Below are 26261 nucleotides of genomic sequence, written 5' to 3' on the forward strand. Positions count from 1 at the left end.
CAGCTTACTTCTGAACAACCAGTGGGTCAAAAATGAAATCAAAGAGGAAATCAAAACATTCCAGGAGGGGCTGGTGAGGTGGCGCTAGAGGTAAGGTGTCTGCCTTGTAAGCGCTAGCCAAGGAAGGACCGCGGCTCGATCCCCCGGCGTCCCATATGGTCCCCCCAAACCAGGGGCGATTTTCTGAGTGCTTAGCCAGGAGTAACTTCTGAGCATCAAACGGGTGTGGCCCAAAAAACCAAAAAAAAAAAAAAAATTCCAGAAAAAAAAAAGACAATGAAGACACAAATTATCAGAATTTATGGGACATGACAAAAGTGGTATCAAGAGAAAAATTTATAGCTTTGCAAGCACACATCAGGAAGAAGGGGCCTACATCGCTTAATGACACAGCTTATAAAATTAGAAAATGATCAACAAAAGGAACCAAAAATAGGTAGGCAAAAGGAAACAACAAAGCTCAGCAGAAATCAATGAAGTGGAAATCAAAAAAACAATCAGAAAGATCAATGAAAGCAAAAGTTGGTTCTTTGAAAAAATAAAGATTGATAAACCACAGGCATAACTCATGAAGAAAGGGAGAGAAACTTGATAAATCAGATTAGGAATGAAAAGGGGGAGATCACTACTTATATTGTAGAGATTCAAAAGGTAATCAGAGACTACTTTGAGAAACTCTATACCACAAAACATGAGAACCTGGAAGAAATGGATAAATTCTTGGACTCATAACCTTCTATGTTTGAATCAGGATGATGTAGCATATCGAAACAGTCCCATCACTATGGAGGAAATTAAAGTGGTAATCAAAAGTCTCCCCAAAAACAAAAGCCTAGGCCCAGATGGATTCATTAATGAATTATTTCAAACCTTTCTAGAGCAACTACTAACAATCCTTTTCAGGCTCTTTCATGAAACTGAAGAATCAGGAACACTCCCAAATAGGTTTTATGAAGCTAATATCACATTGATACCCAAACCAGACAGAGATGATGCCAGAAAAGAAAATAACAGATCAATATTCCTGATGAACACAGATGCAAAGATTCTCAAAAAATTCTGGCAAATAGGATCCAGAGCCTCATCAAGGATGACATTTACCACGACCAAGTAAGTTTCATTTCAGAAATGCAAGGATGGTTTAATATTTGTAAATGAATCAACATATTACATCATACAAACAAAAGCAATATGATCATATCAATAGGTGCAGAGAAAGCATTGGATAAGGTCCAATACCCATTCTTGATCAAAACTCTCAGCAAGATGGGAATGTAAGGAACCTTTCTCAATATAGTCATACACCATAAGCCAATAACAAACATTCTTAATGGAGATAAACTAAAAACCTTTCTTCTAAAATCTGGTACAAGAAAAGGTTACCCTCTCTCACCACTCCTAGTCAACATAGTGCTGGAAGTTCTTGCCATAGTGATTAGACAAGAAAATGATATCAAGGGCATCTAGATATAAAAGGAAGAAGTTAAGCTCTCATTGTTTGTAGATGGCATGATACTGTATTTAGACAACCTTAAAGATTTTACAAAAAAGCTTCTAGAAATAATAGATTAATATAGCAAAGTGGCAAGCTACAAAATTAAAACGCAATAATCAATGTCCTTCTTATACACCGATAATGATAGAGGAGAAATGGACATTAAAAAAAATTCCATTCTCATTAGTGTCACAGAAACTCAAATATCTTAAAATCTACTTAACTAAAGATGTGAAGGACCTATTCAAAGAAAATTACAAAAGCCTGCTTCAAGAAATAAGAGAGAATACAAGAAAATGGAGACATATGCTCACAGATTGGCAGAATTAACATCATTAAAATGGCAAAACACAAAGCATTGTACAGATTTAATGCAATCCCTCTAAGGATACTCATAAGCGGATCACACACTCCTAAAATTCATTTGGAACAATAAATACCCACGAATAGCTAAATCAATCCTTGGGTAAAGGAATATGTGAAACATTACTTTCCCTATTTTAAATTGTATTACAAAGCAATAGTTATTAAAACAGTATGGTTTTGGAATAAAGCAGACCATTAGATCAGTGGAATAGACTTGAGCACTCAGAGAATGTTCCCAGTATACAATCAATTAATTTTTGATAAAAATTTGATAATTTTGATACAATCAATTAATTCTGATTAATCCAAAACAGAGCAAGGAAAGCCTCTTCAAAAAGTGGTGGTGGCACACTGGTTAGCCACTTGAAAGAAAGTCAAATCAGAGCCCCATGTAATACCATGCAAAAGCTCTACCTTTTGTGCTATTGCTCTGGACCCAATACTGTGTTGTTCTTCTTTTTCTTTAAAGTTACATGGCTCTAGACTGCAAGGTACTACAGTCTATTATGAAGAATTGAATATTAACAGGTAAGTGTAATAATGTATTTCTTATGTCCAAATGGTACTAATATGCCACAAAATAATGGCATGGGTTATAATTTCTTTAAAAGTTTAAGAAAAGGTTTCATAAATAAAGTCACACTTGAGATAAAAGTATTCTTAGGGATATAGCATGGAGGTAAGGTGTTTGCCTTTCATGCAGAAGGACGGTGGTTCGAATCCCGGCATCCCATATGGTTCTCTGTGCCTGCCAGGGGTGATTTCTGAGCATGGAGTCAGGAGTAACCCCTGAGCGCTGCTGGGTGTGACCCAAACCCCCCCCCCCCAAAAAAAAAAAGTATTCTTAGAAAGGTTATTTTATTATTGATAAAGTTTTCCTGAGCACTAGAGGGTAATTTAGTCACTTATAAACAATAAAACATTATTAAATTAACAATAAAATTATTTTCTATTATACAAAGAATTTTTTTACAAAAAATATGTTGGGGTGAAATTTACTTACTGTTATCTTACGAGGACAGTCGTTAGAACAGAGACCACTAAGAACTGTGGAAAGATAAAGAAAGATAAAGATAAAGAACAGTATAATTAATATTATCAAAAGCTTCATTTCCATTTAAAGTGAGTTATAATTTCATTCTAAATCTATTAATATACTATGGCTACAACTAAAGTACTAATCAATTTTGTTAATTTGTTATTAATTTTAAATTATATCTCAAAAGCTTTTATTAATCAAAATGCCGCAGTTTTGTGAAATATATAGACAAAATGTTTAATTATGCCTATATAATACCAAATCTATTGGTAACCATATTTTCCAATTGATTAGGTAAATTACATGAATGCCTTGGTATCTAGTAGGGTAATGCCATATACAAATTAATCCTGTTGTATACTGAAAACAAATAAAAGATCCAAATAGAAACTTAGCACTTTATATTCAAAAATGATTTTTTTCATTTACATAAAAATTTTGAGTAAAGTATTTTGGTGGTGCCTGATATATTATAGATAAATAAATAAATAAAAATATTATGCAACCACCAAAAAAGAAAGGAAAAGGTTAGAATATTTGGATATTATGTAAGTAATATGAGTTTTCTGAGAATTATATTGCCATTTTTTTGTTTGTTATTTTGTTTTTGGGTCACACCCAGTGGCGCTCAGGGGCTACTCCTGGCTATCTGCTTAGAAATAGCTCCTGGCAGGCACGGGGGACCATATGGGATGCCAGGATTTGAACCAACCACCTTAGGTTCTAGGTCGGCTGTTTGCAAGGCAAACGCCGCTGTGCCATCTTCTCTCCGGCCCCTATATTGCCATTTTTTATAAAGTATACTTATATGAAAAATAGTCATCATGTGTGTCAAATATTCAGTGTAACTGACAGTCCCAATCAATAAACACAAAATAAATAAATAATCATGAATATTTATTATTCAAATTAGATAAAATGGTTTGTTCATATTTATGCACACAAACCAAAAATATTTTTTTGTCCCCCCCATTCACAATACAGACCAGGCAAAGGGCCTGGGTTGAGGTGTATATGAGGTGCATTTACTGTACCTCCTCTTTCTATATAGTCAGTGTAAAGAACATAGCCTGTGATAAACATTGGGAGGCACAAACCAAAATTATTACATTTAAATAGTATATTAAGTATAAGGTCAGCAAAAATGAGTTTAGCACACAAAAGAAGATACCAGTTTGTTTGCTATAGTACATAATTTAACATTAAATACAACTTGAGAAAATTTAAATAAATGATTTATTTGAGGAGCTGTGGAGGCATTTGAGCACGCCTCAAATGGTGAACAGGAGACATATGTACTTCTGGGGATTTGAACTGGAGTAGGTCTAATACAAGGCAACTTTAGTGTGCTTCCAACCTCGAAAAAAAATGCACAAAGATTCAGCAAAGCAGGATGATTACATAGTTCTACTGCCCTGAAACTTCTCTTCATCCTACTGGAAGATAAACTTTGTTTAGAGTCAGTGTCTGAAGATCTCTTGAACAAAGGTCACAGGAATGGAAGACAGGAGCTTCTTCTACATTCTTGGTTGGTGACTATCAGAGGTATCAGCATGTTACTATTAGGATGCCACTTTTATTTTATCTGTAAACTTGGAAGCCACGATCTTGGTCAAATACCTCTGGTAAACTCCCTGCTTGTGAACCCTCCAAATCCTCAATGGGGAAAAGAAGAAATAGTGGCAATGATTTGCTGGGCAGAATTATATACCTCTGTATTGGCATCCTTATTACTTTTTAACATTAGTAACTAAATATGGATTCTCCACTACAAAAACAAGTTTAAAAGAAGAAAATAAGTGTGAGCAATCATACAATGATTTTATTTAAACTGGAAAACATGTAGAAAATGATAAACTTCTAAGATATTATGACATTTGAAAGAAAATGAAGGTGGATAGAATTCGATATTTAAAAAATTAAAAATGGAATATACAGACAAAATATTTTAATATATACCAGTATGTAGAAAGTATATTCACATTTGTAATATATACATTATAACATTAACATTTGTAACATCACCATTAACATAACATAAACATTTGCCGATATTTCTGAGAATCAAATGAGAAAATACTCCATAAAGAAAGAAATCAAACTAAACTGAAGAAAGGGAAAGATGTCACATGACTAAAATGGTGGCAATAAACTGGTAAAATTTGGTCAGTCTGAATGAACTGGTTGTAAATTATTAAGAATTTGTAAAAAGGGAAGCACAAAAGGCAAAACTGTTCATGCAGAAATAACTTTCAACATAATTTCAGCAAATTTTATAAGTAAGCAGGACAATGAAAACTTTTTAAGAGGCCGGAGAAATAGCACAGCAGTAGGATGTTTGCCTTGCGCACAGCCTATTCAGGACAGATGGTGGTTCGAATCCCAGCATCCCAAATGGTCCCCCATGCCTGCCAGTAGTGATTTCTGAGTGCAGAGCCAGCAGTAACCCTTGATTGCTGCTGGGTGTGACCCAAACCAACCAACCAACCAACCAACCAACCAAACAAACAAACAAACAAACAACCAACCAAACAACCACTTTTTAAGTATCTCGTCTTAATTGGGAAGAAACAGTAAAGCTACAGTTGAGATATAATATGTACGAGAGTTCAGGATCTTTTTTGGGGGTGGAGGACACACAGACAGTGATTCTCAGGATTTACTTCTGGTTCTGCGCTCAGGGATTAATCCTGGACATACTTAGAGGACTTTATCAAACCTAGGTCAGCTGTGTGCAAGGTAAGTTGCCCTGCTTCCTGTACTATATTTTCCAGTATCACTTCTTTTTATTTTGGTTTTGGGCTATACCTGGTGACACTCAGGGGTTACTTCAAGCTATGCGCTCAGAAATTGCCCCTGGCTTTGGGGATCATATGGGACACTGGAAGATCAAACCGCTGTCCATCCTGGGTCAGCTGCTTGTAAGGCAAATGCCCTCCCATTGTGCCATCGCTCCGGCCCACCAGTAACACTTTTTATGTAGGAGGCCTTTTTTAAATCCCCTGAACACTGACAGGTACAGTAAAAAAACAAACAAAAACAAAACCAACCAAACAAAACCCAAACATAAAATAAAATGTGTTAGGAAAATAAAGTTTCATATAAATATAAATGCTTATTTATTTATTTATTTATTTATTTATTTATTTATTTATTTATTTTTTTGTGTGTGGTTTTTGGGTCACACCCGGCAGTGCTCAGGGATTATTCCTGGCTCCAGGCTCAGAAATTGCTCCTGGCAGGCACGGGAGGACCATATATGGGACGCCGGGATTCGAACCGATGACCTCCTGCATGAGAGGCAAACGCCTTACCTCCATGCTATCTCTCCGGCCCCTATTTATTTATTTATTTATTTATTTATTTATTTATTTATTTATTTATTTATTTATTTATTTATTTTATTTTTGGAACACTCCCAGCGATGCTCAGGGGTTACTCCTGGCTCTGAGCTCAGAAATCGCCCCTGACTTGGTGGACCATATGGGACGCTGGGGGATTGAACCTTGGTTCATCCTAGCTTAGCATGTCTAAGGCAAATGCCCTACCGCCTGTGCTACTGCTCTGGCCCCTCTTTTAAATATCCAATTTTAGTTAAAAAATAATAGTTCAGAGATGCTCAAGAGATCACTGTTTCATTTTGAACTTTTACATGGAATATTTGAAGATATACAAAATTAGAAAGATAATATACAGAATCCAACTCATTTCGGAAAACTTAAATTGTCAACAAATCACAGCCAATCTTGTTTCATAAATGTTCTATTTCCTGCTTTCCTGTATTACTTTAAAGGAAAAAAATCTCAGGAGAGTAATTTTATTTTCAATTATTTTTGAGAAAAATTTTTTTCCAACATGTTTTTAGAGGTGATCTCTTTTTGGCATGGGAGAGGCTCACTTGGCAGTGTTCAGTGATCACTCCTGGGGGGCTCAGAGGACCATAAGGGGTGACAGGGATCAAACCCAGTTGGCTGTAAGGCAAGTACCTTCACTGGCCGTCAGAGGTAATATCTTAACTATTTATATGGTTGATTTTAATTCTGACAAAAACTTTGACAAGTTTGTTAGGACTAATTTTTTTAATTCAAAAAACATAGGGGAAAACATACTTGGGACTTTTATACACCATGTATTAAAACAAATTAATTAATTAAATATGTATTTATGTTATAACAACTAATTCAGCTCACAAAAGAAATGTGCATCACTGCATGAGGTTTATTGTAAGAATTTTCAGCAGATGCTGGCTGAGACTAAGGTGATATTGTGTAAGAAGACTTCTGAGGGCTTTCTTAACTCTAAGAGTCCCCATTCTTTTTAAAACTTAAAAATTTAAGTGAATAAATATTAAGGAAAGACTAAGGATCATAATTTATAGGTATGCAGTTTCCATGGAAACAATTTCTAGATGGCCAAAATCAATGAATTTGGTATTGGCATGTTGCTTTAGTCTCAGAACTATCACTCCAGCACTATAATTATTAATAGGAGCCTGAAATTTGATCTTTTATCACTGTTAGAGAAAGCCTATGCAGGTCCAGAGAGATAGTATGGAGGTAAGGTATTTATTTGCCTTGAATGCAGAAAGTCGGTGGTTCGAATCCCGGCATCCCATATGATTCCCTGAGCCTGCCAGGAGTGATTTCTGAGCATAGAACCAGGAGTAACCCCTGAGCGCTGCTGGGTGTAACACAAAAACCAAAAACCAAAAAAAAAAAAAAAAACAAAAAAAAAAACACCCCAAAAAACAAAAACACACACAAACCAACAAAAAACAAAAGAAAAAGCCTATGTGTTGCTATTTGACTTATAATTCAGAGTCCTGTCAAGCTCTATCATAAGGAAAAAAACTACTCTTTTTTTGGGTGGGGTGTGGTGGGGGGGCTTGGGCTACATCCAGCAGCACTCAAGGATTACTTCTGGCTCTGTGCTCAGAAATCGCTCCTGGCAGGCTCAGGGGAGATAGGGTCAGTCCAAGGTAGGCTGCATGCAAGGCAAATACCCTACTGTTGTTCTATCACTTTGGCCCCAAGAAACTACTTTCAAGGATTGAAAGCAAAGGCATCATAATTATCATAATTATGTCCTTACATAAGTTCACAAATCTGCAATGAATACAGAAATACCAACTATAAACATCTTTCTCTTTTCTCTTCACTCTACTTCTTTCTCCCTTTTCTTCCTCTACCGTCTCTTCTTCATTATAATTAATTCAATCTTTGTCAAACAAAAACCACACTGTTACATTCTCTTTAGGAAAGGAAATTCGATACATAAGGTACAGAGGACAATACTATATAGGGTAACTACCTACACAGACAGGCCTCATTAACACGTTGTTTAGTACTTGAGTTGTGAAACCTATGTGTATCCTAAATTGCTCCAGTCATCACATAATCCTGAAATCCTCAATCAGGAAGGTCCAACCTCATCACTAACAAAATCCCTAGAAATTAAGAAAACCTCCCAACTTTGACACACTGGTTCAACCTCTCTTAGTTGATTTATTAGATTCTTAACCTTACTTTTACTATATCTACCTATTTTTTTATTCTCCTCTTATTTCTTGCTCTCCCCTCCTCTTTTTCTTAAGCTGTACCTAAGCTAACTATTGTATGTTTCTATGGGCATGAGCAAATAGAGGACTCCATGAGAGCCAAATCTAAATTGTAAACAACCCATGCCTATAGTGTATATAGCCTCTCCTATAAACTATCCCCTCTCTTTCCCCTTCAGAAATCCTACTATCCCTTCACTCCCCAATCCCAACCTGATACCCCATCTTATTAAAGCTCTTTACCCTCAGTTCTTAACCCATTAGGTACCAAGACCCACCCAGACCCATACCTCATCCCCGGCAAGAAACTACAACCAACACTCCTGTTGACTCATGCTGTGTGGCCCTCCTTAAAACTCTCCCAAACGTGGACTGTTGTTTGATACCAGACTCAGCTCCAGAAGGATCCCCAGCACAAGAACTCTACCCAAGAACTCTCTGCCACAAACCTTTTCTCAATCTCAAGAAGACCAGGGTGTGTGATAAAATGTGCTCCGGATCCCACAACCCACAATAAAATCTCAAAAGACAATGGGGAAGTCTATATTTCCTTTATAAGTTTAAGACCTATATAATACTACCTCTTAACCTATTTACCCCCAAATGTAAGGTAGCCTCCTGTATCACTTTGTTCCCTTAAATACTTTTAACTCATTTTCTAAATTATTTTTCATTATATATATGTGCGTATATATAAATATATGTATATACATACATACATATATATGGTCTTGTTTCTGTTTTCTTCTTTTCCTTAACTTCACCTCTTTCGGTTCTGCTTGGTACAAAAACCTACAATAAAAAGTCTTGCCTGGGATAATAGCTCAGGTCAAAACCAGGACACAGAGAGGATGGAGCCTGACACTCCCACCTCCAAATGCACCAGCAATATAATATAATACCAGTTCTTCCTGCAAAAGGCATACTAAAAACGGGGAAATTTTACATATAGAAACAAGCTCTTACCTACTAGGAATAAGAACTCATATTTTTATTACACTAGAGGGGCACCTCCCACCTTGAACATATGTCTTGTGGACCCAACTTAAACTCCAGGTGACTAGACAGTGACCGTCCAACCTTGAACCCTAGATCTCAAACACAACTGACACAATTCTCACAACAGCGCCAGCAACCAAACTCCCTCTGGGACATCTTTAATTCCCCTATGACACCAATATGCGCCAGTTTTGATATGATATCCTGACAATGAGGAAATGGCAACATCTTCATCTAAGAGCAGGTTGTCTTACCTCACCATCTAACAATAGGATGAAATCTGAACACTTGTCATCTTTTAATCAGTGCAAAAGCCAAGATCGCCATCTATAGAAGACTGACGGTGACAACCATGACTGGGCAGAATGTACCCTGGAACCAATAAAAAAGCCCGAGTCTCGGATTTGACCTATGATCTATACAACAACCAAGATCTCTAATTCCAGAGGCCTGACTGAGACAACTACAACTGACCAGGTCTTCTGGAAACATAATCAAAGACTCTATCCTAGGCTTCATCCTAGGATCAATGCAAAAACCAAGACCACCAACTACAGAAGACTGATTAAAGCAACAATAATGGAATAGAACTTCTAGAACCATAAAAAAAGACTTCATTAGAGGCTCCATTCTTTGACCTGTGCAGATACCAAGATCTCTAGATACAGAGGTCTGATTTCACCATCCATGACAGAGCAGAAGTTTTCCACACACCACAAAAGAACTTAGGGGAGAGTAAAGAACATGTATGGAGTCTGTAGTTATTCCCATGACAGTATACTTCAAGGGTGGAGAAACCCCGTATCTCTTAGGCCAAAGGAATTCCCTTTCTTATTTCCCAATATTTACTGTGCCTATGCAGAAGAAAAAACAGCACATAATAATTTTTTTCAGGTTTTGTTATTGTTGTTTTCATTATTTTGTGCTTTGTTTTTTATTTTATTTTAGGACTATGGTTATTGTGTGGTGGTTGTATTTATTGCTGCAGTGCTTTTTGGATTTTTGGATTTTTCTTTTTGTATTATTGTTGTATTTTTCTCCGTTTCCCTTCTTCTCTCAAATTGATATTTATAGCCTCTAGAAGGACTCCGCCAATTTTCTGTTTTTTTTTTTTTTTATCGCATTATACTTTTTTTCTTTTCTTTAAACAGAACCACATAACTTGAACCATCCTATTCTGCTTCTCAAATTGAGGGGGAAATAATGGAGGGTACCAAGACCAAACAGTTGTATGATCATTAAGTAGTAATAAAAATGAACGGACTTAAACACCAAATCCAAAGCCAATGACAACAGAATTGATACCCATTCTACAACAAGCTAGACACAGAGGGGACCACTTATACTATCAGCCTGGGGGATAAGGAAGGAGGATATGGGATGCTTGCTGGGAATGAGGACGGAGGGAGGACAAATTTGGTGGTGGGAATTCCCCTGATTCAATGTCAATATGTACCTAAAACATTACTCTGAAATATATGTAATCCAATTTGGTCAAAATAAAAATTATTATATAGAAAATATCAACTTACATATTTTAAGAGCATAAAATAATGCATTTTTAGTATAAAAGTAGTTTAATCCTTTAAATAAAAGAACTTTCTGAGTATATGGTGACCTTCATTTGCCTTAAGAACACATATACATATATATCTTTCTCATTTGAATTTTTCTTTTTTCTTTTTTTTTTGAGCCACACCCAGTGATGCTCAGGGATTACTCCTAGCTATGTGCACAGAAATTACTCCTTGTTTGAGGGACCATATGGGATGCTGGGGGATCAAACTGAGGTCTGTCCTAGTCTAGCACCAGCAAGGCAGATGCCTTACCGCTCCGGCCCCAATCATTTGACTTTTTCTTATTCCCCACTAACTTACATCAAACTTCAATCCATATAGATATGACAGATACATATATGAACAAAACAATTTGAAGAACCAAGAAATCTGTATCATTTTGAAAGCTCCAAATTTGAGTTAAAAAGTTCCTAGGAGTACACTAGTCAAACTCAAAACCTCAAATCTTATAATTATCTCATTAAATAGAATGCAAATAATTTGAAAGAATAATTTGCATATATATATTATTGAGACATTTATTTGAGGCTGGAGGAAAGAGTTATTCTCACAGTGTTCCACTAAAGTAATGAGTATTCCATTAATTACTGCATGCTATTTTTCCAGACATTTTTAGTGATGGAAGTCTAGAAAATATGTATAGTAAGTCATTGTGGGGTGGGCTGAGTACCTGTCCTGTGATTGAAAAAAAAATGATTGCTGCTGAAGTCCAGGCAGCATCAAACACAATTCATAGCTACAGCCAAACAGACAAAAGGTCCACTATATTGCTTCACAACTAATTTCTGCAATGATGCCAAGTCAATGAAAATTCTTTGGGCTGAGAATTATGGAATCTTTTCTGGAGTGGGGCAGGTAATCATCCCTGATCCCCTCTCCTCTTCTGCTAGAATTCCCAAAAGTCATAACCACTTCTTAAGGTCTCTGCCATGTAAACAAAGGCACAACAGCTTCATGACTAATCTCAGAATAGATGCAAGCCAAGCCAAGGGGAAGAAACTAATTGGCTCAGTTCTCTAGATCCTGGAGCTTTTGGCCACATATACACCTCCAAATTTCACAACACTGATAGCCCAGTAGGAACCCACCAAATTAGATGGAAAAATAACACAGAAGCCAATTAAGCACAATAAACAAAAATAACACAGAAGACTCAACCAGTAGCAAACAGCTTAATAAACCCTCAATGACATTAATGACCACTCCATTTGAGAGATAATAATTTTCACAGTTTCTCTTACTGAAATACTGTTTTGATAATTTTATTAGCCATTTTTTTGTAAAAGCAACGAACAACTTTGTAAACCATAGTGTTAAATAAAATTAAAGTTTCCAGTCACATACTTTGAAAAATCAGTAAATTTGAGTTCTCTTTTAATAAATGTTATTTATTTTTTAAAAAATTAATAAGTTTATTAACATTTAATAAATGTTTTTCATTTTTAATAAATGGCTGATTAGCTATGCTCTAGGTATCAGACAATAAGTAAATGTGGAAATATGCCCTAGAATTAGAATTTTACATCTTGGTAGATTGCTTCCTAGAAAAAAAAATGGAATCAGAGACATTGCATCAAGTGTTGCCTAGATATTAGAGAGATTACTTAGAATTGAGAGTCAATCCATGCATCAAAAGATAGTTGGCCATCTGTTTAACATACTTTCTTAATGTGTCTGGCTCTAAGTTATGGCACAAAAGTCAATGAGTCAAAAGACACTGAAAATTCATTCACAAGTTTTTAAAACCACTGGTGTCAATCTACAGTTGTAGAAAGGCTGAAAATCACAGGTCTACCTTGGTTATAACTGTTGGTCTGTGTACTGGTTGGTATTCAGGGCAGAATGCTGATTCACAGGTGAAAAACGGCAGAAGAAAATGGCTGGTTTAGATAGTAAGTGTACCAGGGGAGAGATATAGTAATCAAAATAGATCTAGATTCTGGAATGTTACACAAATATCCTTAAATGGATAGGGAAAGATAAATAGGTGTATGGATAAGGAGAGGAGAACAGGAAGATATTATCAAATAAACTGTGTGCTATCATTCACAAAGGAGAATGATTTTAATGACCAACAGATGCTTTGATAATTTTGTTGTAGAGATGAAATTATTTATTTTGAATAACTCCTTGGCAATCACTGCATGCATAAATCAAAAGGTTGTACTGGATTTAGTAATTATTGAGGTATCAAATTCCAAACTCTTGCTCTAATAGTCATGATTTCAATTAAATGAACTTAACCGCTGGAGGACTGGGGATATTACTAAAGTGGCAGAGCACACGCTTCATATTTGTGAGTCCCTGAATAATCCCAAGCAGTTGCCAACAAAAACAAATCTAAATTAATTAACTCAGTTTATTTTAAGAATTCATACAGGTTAAGCAAAAGATTATCTTTCTTAGGAGTTTAATGTTAAAGGAAAATCATGAGCAAAAATAAACAACACAAAATAAACCAAACCTCCCTAATTCAAACTAAATTATGGCATCTCAACTATAAAACGTACCTCATTTTTATTTCCTCAAATTGACATAACCAGAGAAATTACAGTGTCAATATCAGTATTTTGTGGTAGCAGTAGTAAGGAATACAGGTGCTATTAGTGTATTCAAATAAGAGTAAATTTTCTGATTAATTCCCTGTATTAAAATAAATATCTCAATATTCATTATTCTGTTGATTTTTTGTGTTCATCTCATTTAAAATTTTTTATAAACTTTATTTATATTTATTTATCTATTGACTGGTTGGTTTTTGGACCACACCCAGCGGTAGTCAGGGGTTACTCCTGGCTCTGCACTCAGAAATAGACCCGGCAGGTTGGAGGACCATATAGGATGCTGGGAATTGAACCAATCCCTCCTGGGTCAGCCACATGCAAGGCAAATGTGCTACTGCTGTGTTATCTCTCTGACCCCAATATCTACTTATCCCATTTCAAAATGGTAATAGTTGGGGCTCTGAGGCTGAGTAGAAAAGACAGGAAGATGGCTGCGACTGTGGTCAGAGAGGATGAACTGATAAAAGAGAAAATACTGAATACTTGCTGACTGCTGATGAAGATATTTTATTTTAATGGCAAATATCTGTAATAGAATTGATGACTGGCTCTAGTAAAATCAATAAATATTCTTTCTATAAAAAGAAAAACAAATGAGTCCTGTTCTAATACCACACCTTCTCTAACTCTTCCAAAATATGTCATTTATCTTCAAACTCGTGTTACCCAGTTAGTATACCATATAAGCATGTTTCCTGCTATTTATGTCCAAAGGGAGTTTGGAAAGTGATGTGCCCTCTGCCAACTAAATTCCAGAGGATTTCCTTGATAAGCTAACCTTACTATCACCAGAAGAACTCAAGACAGAGGAAATGTACCTGATATATGAAGGAAGAAATAGGTGTTGGCATTATGATGAGAGTAGGTATGGCCCCAAAAAAGATCTAGACATGTAGTAGAGTCAGTAGTACAGGAGCTAATGTGCAGGACCCTAGCTGGATCCTTGGTTTCATATGACCCTTTAAGAATCACTGGGAGTATCTTTGAGGGCCCAAAACTTCCTGGTCTGAGAAGCACTATATCCTCTGGCTCCAATATTCAATCATGTGGCCCAGTTAAGGAACACCGAGCTTTCTGAACACCACCAGGGTAGTCTCTCAAATGAATAGAATTTTCTAGAAATAATATGATTTCAAATATTGATCAAATTTACACTCAAAAACCTCAAATGCAGTTTTATCTATAAAAATAAGACAACTGGAAACTATACATAAAACAGTAATAATTACTCCAAAGAAAATAAAGCAATTGCGGTGTTTAATAGGTGTGGGTCAAATATTCTAATATGGGTAAAAAATGGAAAAATCAAAATTTCATTTAGTGCTAGTCCCCTATCTTTAAAGTAGCTCTTCATTTGATCCCTTGATTGGTGGTGTTAGAGCCAGTACTTGAGAGCATTCACCCCTTGTCCTGTTGCTTAGAAAGGAGACGAGGCCATGGATTTAGAAGGGGTAGAAAAAGACAATGAGAGTCTACTTTCTCAATAGAGAAGATACCTACAAAGCAAAAAGATGAATAAGAACTCTTGAAAAGTGTTATACAGATGGAAACAATGGAATGCATTATTGGTATCTGAGTATATATTTGTGTGTTATGTGTGAACCCATTCTAGTTTTGTCCATTAAGAAAAGAACAGAAGAAATGACAATTCGTTAGTAACCAGAATAACTCACTAGCAATCAGAACTCTGAAGACCCAGAAAAAGACTCTTAAACCATCATGGTTTAACATAACATGCCTGCCATGGCATTTAACAATGCTTTTAAATAACATTTATTCAAAGAAAATGGAGTTCCTTGAAGAACATATTATTGACCTAAGTTAAGGGTGGTTCATGTTGAATCTTGTTATACCAGAGAATTAACTAGAAAATTATTGGATAGAAGGGCTAGATATTGGAAACAGTGGGTACTGAATTCAGTAGGTGGTGTCCTTACCTCCCATGCAACTGATCTGTGTTTGATCCCTCACATCTCATAGTTTCCTGAGCCCAGACATGAATAATGATAATAATGAGCCAACAGCCAGAAGTAAATCCTTAACACTGGTAAATATGCCCCCCTCAACAAAACAAAACAAAATAAAGGATTTGGGGAGGGTATTTGTCTTGTATGCAGCCTACCTGGGTTTGATCCCTGGCATACAATATAGTCCCTGAGCCTGCCAGGAGTGATTTCTGAGCTGAGTACAAGGTGTGATCCCACCCCCCAATTAAAAAAAAATCCAATCTAAAGGAGCTCCTACTACCTCTGATATAGAGAATATTTGGTCTCTGTGATGCAGACACATGACAGTCAATATACTAGCTAGAAATGGTAGTTAGACATAGAAAAGAGAGATAGGATTGTGGATAAGACAAGGCACTACTTGCTCTGACTGTGGATAACATAGATTCAATCAATCTGGCACAATAGATTGATTTCTGAAGCCCTGCAAGGAGTGATCCCTACTTAGCACAATACCAGAAGTAAGCTTTGAGCATCGCTAGATATGGTCTACAAAATATAGAAAATAAAATTAAAAGTCATATTAAAGTAATATGAAAATAACTCTCCAGACTATGAACCAATTACAAACACAAAATTTAAAAATCTGATAGTTAAAAAGATGACAACAGTAATATAATGGTGGTAAGATCATGTACTTCATGATATTATGGACTGAGAAATACTTAGGCATACTCAGCCATACCTGGAGTTGAAGTGGGGATAGAACCTAGGCCAGCAGTGTTCAGGGCAAACACTTTTAGTTGCTGGCCCCAGTATTACATTCTGTGGATTTCCTTTATGGGTTTGAGTTGCATAAGAATAAAACCCCAAGGTTTCTGTACAGAATGTAAGGACCTTTTGTTTAAAACTGGCAAGAACATGAAAAGGCTCTTTAGGTTGAAGGAATGTGGACAGAAATTACAAGTAAATGTGACACATAAATATTCTTTGGACAAAAGAATCCTGGACCAAAAGAAAAAATTCTATCATTATTGAAATGTTTGGTAAAATTTCAATGGTATCTGAATTTAGGATAGTAGTGCTAGATGAAGTTGATTTCCTATTCTTGAGAGTTTTATAAAGGAGCATGTCTTTCCTCTGATAAATTTACACTGACAGAGAATATAAAATTAACTATTAATACTTAAAAAGATAAAACATGCAAGATAAATACTCACCAATGACTTTAACAAAATATGCATCAGCTTCAAAGTTATTTTTAAGTGTATGAATGGCAAAATCATTTGTTTTATATCCTTTACTTAATACTACAATGTCCAAGATTCCCTGGCAAGAAACAGAAACATAAGTGATAAACAAAATTCACTAGAAATTGATGAAGATATAAGGCATTTTTACTATGTAAACATAGACTTATTATTTGAATTGATATTTAAAATAAAAGTTACTTATAATGATTTTATTTAAGACATATTTAAATATTATTGAACATTTTATTAAATATACCTTGGATAGTCTAATATGAATACAGTTTTATTTAATACTTTTGGAGAAAATTTAATTACTGGAAATACTGTCAGCATTTTGGTTATCTTTTCATGAAATTTTAAAGGCCTATGTGGTATGTACTGGCAAATACTTTTGGACCACCATTTTATATGCATTGGCTACCATATAAATTATATTATTGTTTCATTCCTTTAAAAAGTGAAAAGTATTAATCATTTTATTGGGGATAGATAAAATGTGCTTACTTAAATTTCTACAGATCATTTATTTTATGTCATCTGTTTTGGGGCAATGTCATGTGGTGCTTAGGGCAACCACTAGCTCTGTACTTAGAGAATACTCCTGGAGATGCTCGAGGGACCTTACGTATTGTTGGATCAAGATTATGTGTTGTTGATCAGTTAACCAATGCTAGCCTGTAATATCTTTTTAGCCCCTATTTCACTGGTTCCTGAAAGTCAATCATTTCTTTTTTTTTTTTTTTTTGTTTGGGTCACACCCAGAGTGCTCAGGGGTTTGCACTCAGAAATCACTGCTGGCGGGCTCAGGGGACCATATGAAATGCTGGAAATCAAACTACCATCAGTCCTGCGTGGGCCGCGTGCAAGGCTAACGCCCTACCACTGTGCTTTCTCTCTGGCCCCATTTCCCATATTTTTTTAATATGTTGGTCAGATACATATTTTTTAATACGTCGTGACATACTTTCCTGTAAATTGACTGTTCTTATTGACAAGGAGGGGTGTTGAGGGATACCCTCTCATTTTGTCAAAACCCTTTTCATGTTAAAAATTGTTTGACACTTGCATACCAAATTTTGTATATTTAAAAACAATTTAGGGACTGGTACAGCAGTTAGGAAATTTGCTTTGCATGTGGTCAGCCAAGTTTGATCTTTGGCATTCCATGTAGTTCCTTGAGCACCACAAAGAGAACCAGGAATAAACCACACCTGAATACTGCCAGATATGGCACTAAAAGGGGACAAAACAAAGAAAATCAATTAAAAATTTACTCATGACACTTAGACATGCAAAATTTGGGTTTAAGATTAGAAAATAGCTCAGGAGTCATGAGCACGTGCCTTGCATACTTAGGGATATGAATTCAGTACCTTGCAATGCATGACTCCTGGAGCACCATGAGTGTGGCCAAGCACTGTTAGGTTTGACCCTGGTGACCCACAGCATCACAGGATCACAGCAGTACTTAAGGAATGCTGTATCTCAAGGAGTGGCTCTGAACCCTCCGGTGCTCTGCTTACAAAGTCCTATATAATTACTAAAAGCTGATTCGTTGCCAAGTCTCTTGATATTTCTTCTTGTGATAGTTTACTAATTATTGTACACTGATATTGCTAGCAAAAAATAAGCATAAAATAGGAATTTTTAGAAACTGCAAATAGAAATTATTTAAGATTTGTTAATAGAGAAAAATAAGGAGATAATTATATAATTTAGTATTAGCCTCCTTAAAAATAATATATTGAGAATTGGTTGTTTTTTTTTTTGTTTGTCTTTTTTTTTGTTTTTGTTTTGTTTTTTTGGCCACACCCGGCATTGCTCAGGGGTTACTCCTGGCTGTCTGCTCAGAAATAGCTCCTGGCAGACACAGGGGACCATATGGGACACCTGGATTCGAACCACCACCTTAGGTCCTGGATCAGCTGCTTGCAAGGCAAACACCGCTGTGCTATCTCTCCGGGCCCGAGAAGTAGTTTTTTTTTTTTTAAAAAGACAAACTAAATCAAAAGTAGGCTTAGGAAATGTAAAGTTCTTAATACGGGTATTTATTTCTTTGAAATAATCAGGTTATTTTTGGGAGCCAAGAAGTAATCAGGAGCTCTTTCCTGGTGATTTTTAGCCAATCAGACTGGTGGATTAATGTGAAGGCCTAAGAAGGTGAGGCTGCTCAGGTCTTGCTTTGATAGGGGTTACCTTTGCCACTCTATCAGTGTTGGGGGCTGTAAGGCTGTACTTGGCAAAATTTACACAGTGTTGAAAACAAATCAGAGACAGCTGCATGCAACACAAGCACCTTCACCTTTGTACCATTCTCTATCACCAACAATTAGCTTATTTTTTGTCACACTACATTATTTTTCTTAAATTTTTTTTGGCGGAGGTATACCCAATGATGCTCAGGGGTTACTCCTAGCTATACACTCAGAAATCGCTCCTGGCTTGGGGGACCATATGGGACGCTGGGGACCGAACTTAAGTCCATTCTGGGTCAGCCACATGTGAGGCAAACACCCTACCACTGTGTATTGCTCCAGCCCCCTCTTATTTTTTTTTTTTTTTATACTAGAAAGAGGGTAATCAGGTCTCTAAGTGCCTTTTGCAAGGTCACTTGCAACTGAAGATAGAGTCAAAAGAATGGTGGCAATAGAAGTTGCTTCTAGTGCATTTTAAAGTTAAGAGAAGAGTACTGAACTCATGGTTCTATGATATTGTAAAGATTCAAGTGTTTGTTATTGATAAGTAGTGCTTTTGTGTATGGTATTTACATACACATGATGATCTCAGGACATGGATTTCCAAGCATGAAATAAGAGAATTGTTCATTTTATTGTGTACTAATTAGTCAAATAAATTTGTTCCCTTGCTCAAAAACATTATGAAGGATTCTTTAATTAACTCATTTGCTTTATCTCATCTACATTTTCTGGCCAAATTGGGTAAAGTGAAGTGAAATGAGGTGGATAGCAATTAGATTCCAAACACACAGAAGAGCTCTGAACTCACATCTTCATAAATGTCAAAGAAGGTGGCAACCAAGGCATCTTTGATTTGATTTAGGTCTGATAAATCCCAGTAGACCTTAAACATACGATGTGCCTTCTCACAGCTTGCATTATTACAAGGGACATTCTCCAATAAAAAGGCCTGCTGATTGCTGTAAGATAAAGAAAAGCATTTAGTTAATATAACATATCACAACTGTGCAGGACCAGATATGATGTATTTCCTAGAATCTAAGCAACGGCAAGTTATATAGTGAAGTGTTAAAAAATATTCCTTCTTATGGTACTGGGTCATAAAAAAAACATAAACTATTCATCTTCCTTTGTTAGTCTATCCTTTTGATGAAAACTGTGAGGGTAGTCTATTGCTGACTTCTCTTCTCCTTTATGTGAAATTTCTAAGTCTTTCCCTCCATTCTCGAGACTCTAAAGTAACTGATCTTGTGTTCCATCACTAAATCTTTTTTATAATATTTTATTATATATAATTATGTTTTATATAATATTTTATTATATATATAGCTACATGATTGTAGTTGGGTTTCTGTCATGTAAAGAACACCCCCCCCTCCATCACTAGTACAGCATTCCCATCACCAATGTCCCAATTCTCCCTCCTCCCCACCCCACCCCACCCCTGCCGGTACTCTACACACAGGCTTTCGATTTTCCTCATACATTCTCATTGTTAGGACAGTTCTCAATGTAGTTTTTTCTCTAACTAAGCTCATCACTCTTTGTGGTGAGCTTCAACTTCCAGCCTGCCTCTCTTTTTTCTTTAAAAATTATTGCAAAAATGTCTTTCATTTTTCTTAAAACTCAAATGAGTGAGACTATTCTGCGTCTATATCTCTCCCTCTGACTTATTTCACTCAGCATAATAGATTCCATGTACATCCATGTATAGAAAAATTTCATGACTTCATCTCTTTTGATGGCTGCATAATATTCCATTGTGTATATGTACCACAGTTTCTTTAGCCATTCATCTGTTGAGGGGCATCTTGGTTGTTTCCAGAGTCTTGCTATGGTAAATAGTGCTGCAATGAATATAGGTGTAAGGAAGGGATTTTTGTATTGTATTCTTGTGTTCCTAGGGTATATTCCTAGGAGTGGTAAAGCTGGATCATATGGGAGCTCAATTTCCAGATTTTGGAGGAATCTCCATATCGCTTTCCACAAAGGTTGGACTAGACGGCATTCCCACCAGCAATGAATAAGAGTTCCTTTCTCTCCACATCCCCGCCAACACTGCTTGTTCTCATTCTTTGTGATGTGTGCCAATCTCTGTGGTGTGAAGTGGTACCTCATAGTTGTTTTGATTTGCATCTCCCTGATGATTAATGATGTGGAGCATTTTTTCATGTGCCTTTTGGCCATTTGTATTTCTTTTTTATCAAACTGTCCATTTCTTCTCCCCATTTTTAGAAGGGATTAGGTATTTTTTTCTTGTAAAGTTCTGTCAGTGCCTTGTATATTTTGGATATTAGCCCCTTATCTGATGGGTATTGGGTGAATAGTTTCTCCCACTCAGTGGGTGGCTCTTGTATCCTGGACACTATGTCCTCTGAGGTGCAGAAGCTGCTCAGCTTTATATATTCCCATCTGTTAATCTCTGCTTTCACTTCTTTGGAGAGTGCTGTTTTCTCCTTGAAGATGCCTTTAGTCTCAATGTCATGGAGTGTTTTACCTACGTGCTGTTCTATATACCTTAAGGTATCAGGTCTAATATCAAGGTCTTTAATCCATTTGGATTTTACCTTTGTACATGATGTTAGCTGGGGGGTCTAATTTCAATTTTTTGCAAGTGGCTAGCCAGTTGTGCCAACACCACTTGTTGAAGAGGCTTTCTTTGCTCCATTTAGGATTTCTTGCCCCTTTATCAAAAATTAGGTGATTGTAAGTTTGGGGAATATTCTCTGAGTATTCAAGCCTATTCCACTGATCTGATGGTCTGTCTTTATTCCAATACCATGCTTTTTTTTTTTTTTTTTTGATAACCATTGCTTTGTAATACAGTTGGGGAAAGTTATGCCTCTCATATTCTTTCAGCCTCAAGGTGTTACTCCATCTTCTTTTTACAATCAATTGATAACTCTATGGCATTGAGGTCTGATAGGATGCTTGGTATAATTCTTATATTTATGAATTCTTATAAGTTAGACTTATGTTTTATAATATGATCATGCTAGAGAATGTTCCAGGTGCATTAGAGCAAAATGGGTATTAATTTTTTTTTTTTTTGAGGATGGAAGTCCCCATATAAACACATCAGTTTCAGCTCCTCCTGTTTCTCATTTAGGACTCATATGTCCTCCCTGATTTTCTTCGTAGAGGATCAATTCAGTGATGAGAGGAACATGTTGAAATCTCTCATTAATATCACATTTCCATCCATACATTTTTCTAGGTTTGTGAGCAAAAAACTTACATTCTTTGCTAACAAAAAATTGTTCCTTATATTGATTAGCTAGTATATCTTGATCTATTGTTCCCCTAATCAATAAGTCTATTCTTATCAATAAGAATTTTTTTTTATCCTTGTCTCTACTTTTTTGAATCTAAATAAAATTTGGTCTGATATAAGTATGGATTTCCCAACCTTTTCCCCCATTGGCTGGTATAATTGTTTTCTGTCCTTTTGCTCCAAGACTGTCTCTATTTTGAGATTTTGGATGTTTCCTGTAAGCAGATGATGATGACAGGTTTTGTTTCCTGATCTTTACTCAGTGCTTCAACTCTCTACTCTGTGATAGGATAGTTTAATCTATTGACATTCAAGGAAAATATTGACAGAAAGAACTGTTGTGCCACTATGTTGTGTAGGATTGTTAATGCAACATTTGGGTATTTGGCATTTGTCAGTGACCCTTCAGAAGTTCACTTAGAGTAGGTTTGGTTATTGGAATGTTTTTATCCCTTCCTCCCATATAAATGAGATGTTCACTGGGTAGTGGCCTCTAGGTTGAAAATTTCTTTCTTTCAGTAAATTGAATATGTCATTCCACTCTAGAACCTTGCTGGACTTTTTGTATGGGAGATCTGGTATAATTCTGATGTTCTTTCCTTTATATTTAAGGTTTTTCTAATTCTTCCTTGCTTTAAGAAGTCCATCTTTATCTTTGAGTTTTGCCGTTTTGATTACTATCTGTCTTGGTCTTCTGTTTGAGTCTGTTTAATTTGATATTCTTTTGGCCACTTGGATATGTGCAGCTGACTGTTTCCAGAGAGTGAGAAAGTTCTTTGCTATTATCTCTTCCACTACTTGTTCTTTCCCTTTTCTTTCTCCTCCCCTTCTGGTATTTCTATAATTTGAAAATTACTTCTCTTGTCTTTTTATTTTCAAGTACCTTGTATTTTCTTCCATTCTTTCATCACTCTCTTCTGAGTTCTTTATCAATGCTGCCTTATAATTTGTCTTGAAATTCGTCTTTATGGTTCTTCCCCTGTACGATTATACTATCGTGGCTTCTTCAGTTCCTACAATTCCATTTGTATTGATTCATCTTCTGAAAGAGTTCTTCAAGTTCGTTGAATTTCTAATATATTTATTGCTTAATTTTGTTGGTTCCTTAATTTCACGTGCTAATGTATTAAGTACAATGTGCTAATGTATTAAGTGAAAGGATGGGTGAATACTGCCTGAAACTCAGCCATGAATAACTTCGTAATTGTGTATCTCATAATGTTTCAATTAAAATTAATTAGAATTATGTTTATTTCCATATTATTGATTTCCATTTGAATTTTTATTTTCTCCTATTTTAGGTATTGAATATTTCTAATTTCTTTAACTGTGAGGTTAGGCTTTTATTGGTGCGTTCTTAGCTTTTGTTTTTGGTACTTGTAGTGTCATGGCTTTCCCTCTGGATATATCTTTGGTTGGTTGGTTCAGTTCAAATTCCAAATATTTTCATTTTTACCAATTTTCTGTATATTGTTAATTCAATCTTCAAAGTATCTGATGTACCATATTTTCTTTTTTTCTTTTTTTATGGGTACTTGTTTTGTTTCCTAGCATATGGTTTGTAACAGAGAATGATCAATGAACAGATAAGACAAATTGTAATAAATTTTTGGAGTGAGTAGAGACCAATTAATATCTATCAAACCTTCTCTTGCATTTATTCCTTTATGATCAAAGTTTCCTTACTAATTTTTGGTTTATCTAGACAATAGAGAGAGAACAGTATTATGAACTTAAACTACTAATTTAGATTATGTTGTTTGTGGTCGACATTCTCTTTCAGGATAGTTATATTTGATTTTATATTTTGGTATTCTTCTCCTTGGTGCATATATAATGTAGTCTATTTGATATATAGCTCATTTTTAATTATATAATGTTCATTACTGCCTTAGTGACCTTTATAATTTAAATTATATTTTGTCTGACATGGCAATCCAAATGTTGTAGGTCGCCATTTGCCTACATGATTGCCTTTTACTTTCAGTCAGTATTTATCATGACAGTTCAAATGTATCTCTTTTAAGCTGCAGAAGGCTAGGTACAGCTTTTGGATCCATCAAGCTACTCTACTTTCTATTGACAGGAGACTTCAGACTATTAATTGTAATTAAGTAAAGTTATTGACAGAAATGAACTTATTATCTTCCTTTTCTGTGGATCTGGGTGACTTTTCCACCTTTTTTGTTTTGTTTTGTTTTTGACTTTTCCACCTTTAATATGAATCTATTTGATGGATCTTACAGTTTAGTGACCATGAACTTTTAAAATTATGTTTATAAGTAAAATTTTATGTTATAAAACTTTGAATTTGAATAGTAACCTAGGTGAAAATGTCTTATTACTTTGAATTTTATTTCAAATTTAAAGGGAGAAAAGAGGCAAAAAACTTTGAGAGTAAAAAATAATTTATGATGGGGGCCGGGTAGGTGGCGCTGGAGGTAAGGTGTCTGCCTTGCAAGCGCTAGCCAAGGAAGGACCGCGGTTCGATCCCCCTGCGTCCCATATGGTCCCCCCAAGCCAGGGGCGATTTCTGAGCACATAGCCAGGAGTAACCCCTGAGCGTCAAACGGGTGTGGCCCAAAAAAACCAAAAAAAAAAAAAAAAAAAATAATTTATGATGATATACTTAAATATAAAATTGGGTGATTAAAGGTCTCAAGGTCAAAGAAGACACAAGAAGAAAAAAATCATTTTCAGTATTTTAGAAGCACTAATTGAGTATTATATCCACATTTTCTTTCTGTCAGATTTAATTATCTAAATGTTTTGTCCTCTATAATAAGAGGTTTTAATAGGTAATTTTATTTACATTCCTGATTTAATCTTATTTTAATTCATTTTCTTTGTTGGACTAATGGCCCCTCTTTAAGGTACATAATTACTTTAACTCAGCATGTTGCCAATAAAGAAAGAACCTTAAATATAAGTATACAAATTTTCTTGCCTTTCATGCACATTTTATAAGTTGATTTTACCATGTTGTAGAAATATATGCTATGAATGTGACAAAACAATAGTTAGAAAAACCTTGCTATAATATGATACATTATATTATATGACTTATCTTTTATATTATATATAGCATATGTATATTTACTATATAGGATAAAAATCAGGCTGACCAACAAATAGATCTCAAAGTTAGCCAGATCGCAACCAAAAGCCTTGAGCTCTTTATTTGGCGGCGGTGGTGGGACATCTGGAGGTGTTACTCCTGGCAGGCTTGGCAGACTATATGGGATGCATGAGATTAAACCAGGGTCTGCTGCATGCATAGCCAATGCCCTTCCCACCAAACCTTGAGTTCTTTAGAGCAAGATAAATTATCAAACACAACAGTAAATAAGTATAATAATCAAACATAATATATAACTATATAGCATAGAATAATCAAATATATTGTACAATATAATAAAGGTAAAAGATCAAAATTAGATTAGATAATTAAAAGTTTATTATTAATATTTATGTATAGATGCATGCCTCTATATATCTATATAAAATACAGACATAGATATTTCCATATCCTGTATACATGGAAGAGATACAACAAAGCTAAGTAACTTACCCACAGGGCTCTAAAATAAAAAAAAATAAGATTTGATCTTATTTAAGTTCAGCCTTCCTTTTCCATGAAAAAAAAAAAATGGATCCTTCCAAGGCCTCTCCCATGAAACTATTGTTTTGCCAAGGCATAATATGGAGTGGAATATTTTTGCTGAACTACTGCACAACTTATTTTCTGACCTTATTCATAATATTTCAATTTCCATTTTCTGCTCATATTGAAGCTGAGGATGTCAGAGGACACAGCAACTTCTGAAGATAACCCTTAATAAGAATCTCAAGGGACTGAAGAGATAGTAGCATTGATCAGGCTGCTTACACACAGCATACCAAGATTTGATCCCTACAGCATACATACCAAGATTTGATTCCCAGTGCACTATCAATAGTTATCCTTGAACAGAGTCAGGATTAAGCCCTAAA

At 35.5% G+C, this 26261-nt stretch overlaps 1 protein-coding gene and 1 non-coding gene across 2 annotated transcripts in view; both read right to left on the reverse strand.

The window, feature by feature from the left end:
- ITFG1 (integrin alpha FG-GAP repeat containing 1) overlaps positions 1-26261 on the reverse strand; it is a 231289-nt gene that overhangs the window by 46088 nt on the left and 158940 nt on the right. Inside the window, exons 11-13 of the mRNA XM_049786249.1 lie at positions 19803-19953; positions 16764-16872; positions 2865-2908 (exon numbers count right to left, since the gene is read on the reverse strand). Of these exons, the coding sequence (XP_049642206.1) occupies positions 2865-2908; positions 16764-16872; positions 19803-19953 (304 nt within the window). The remainder of the gene's footprint in view (positions 1-2864; positions 2909-16763; positions 16873-19802; positions 19954-26261) is intronic.
- On the reverse strand, positions 3859-3992 carry LOC126028758 (small nucleolar RNA SNORA51). Its single transcript, XR_007502474.1, has one exon. It is a non-coding gene; the product is annotated as a small nucleolar RNA SNORA51 (small nucleolar RNA).

This window comes from Suncus etruscus, chromosome 14, assembly GCF_024139225.1.
Source record: "Suncus etruscus isolate mSunEtr1 chromosome 14, mSunEtr1.pri.cur, whole genome shotgun sequence".
Classification (NCBI taxonomy): Eukaryota; Metazoa; Chordata; class Mammalia; order Eulipotyphla; family Soricidae; genus Suncus; species Suncus etruscus.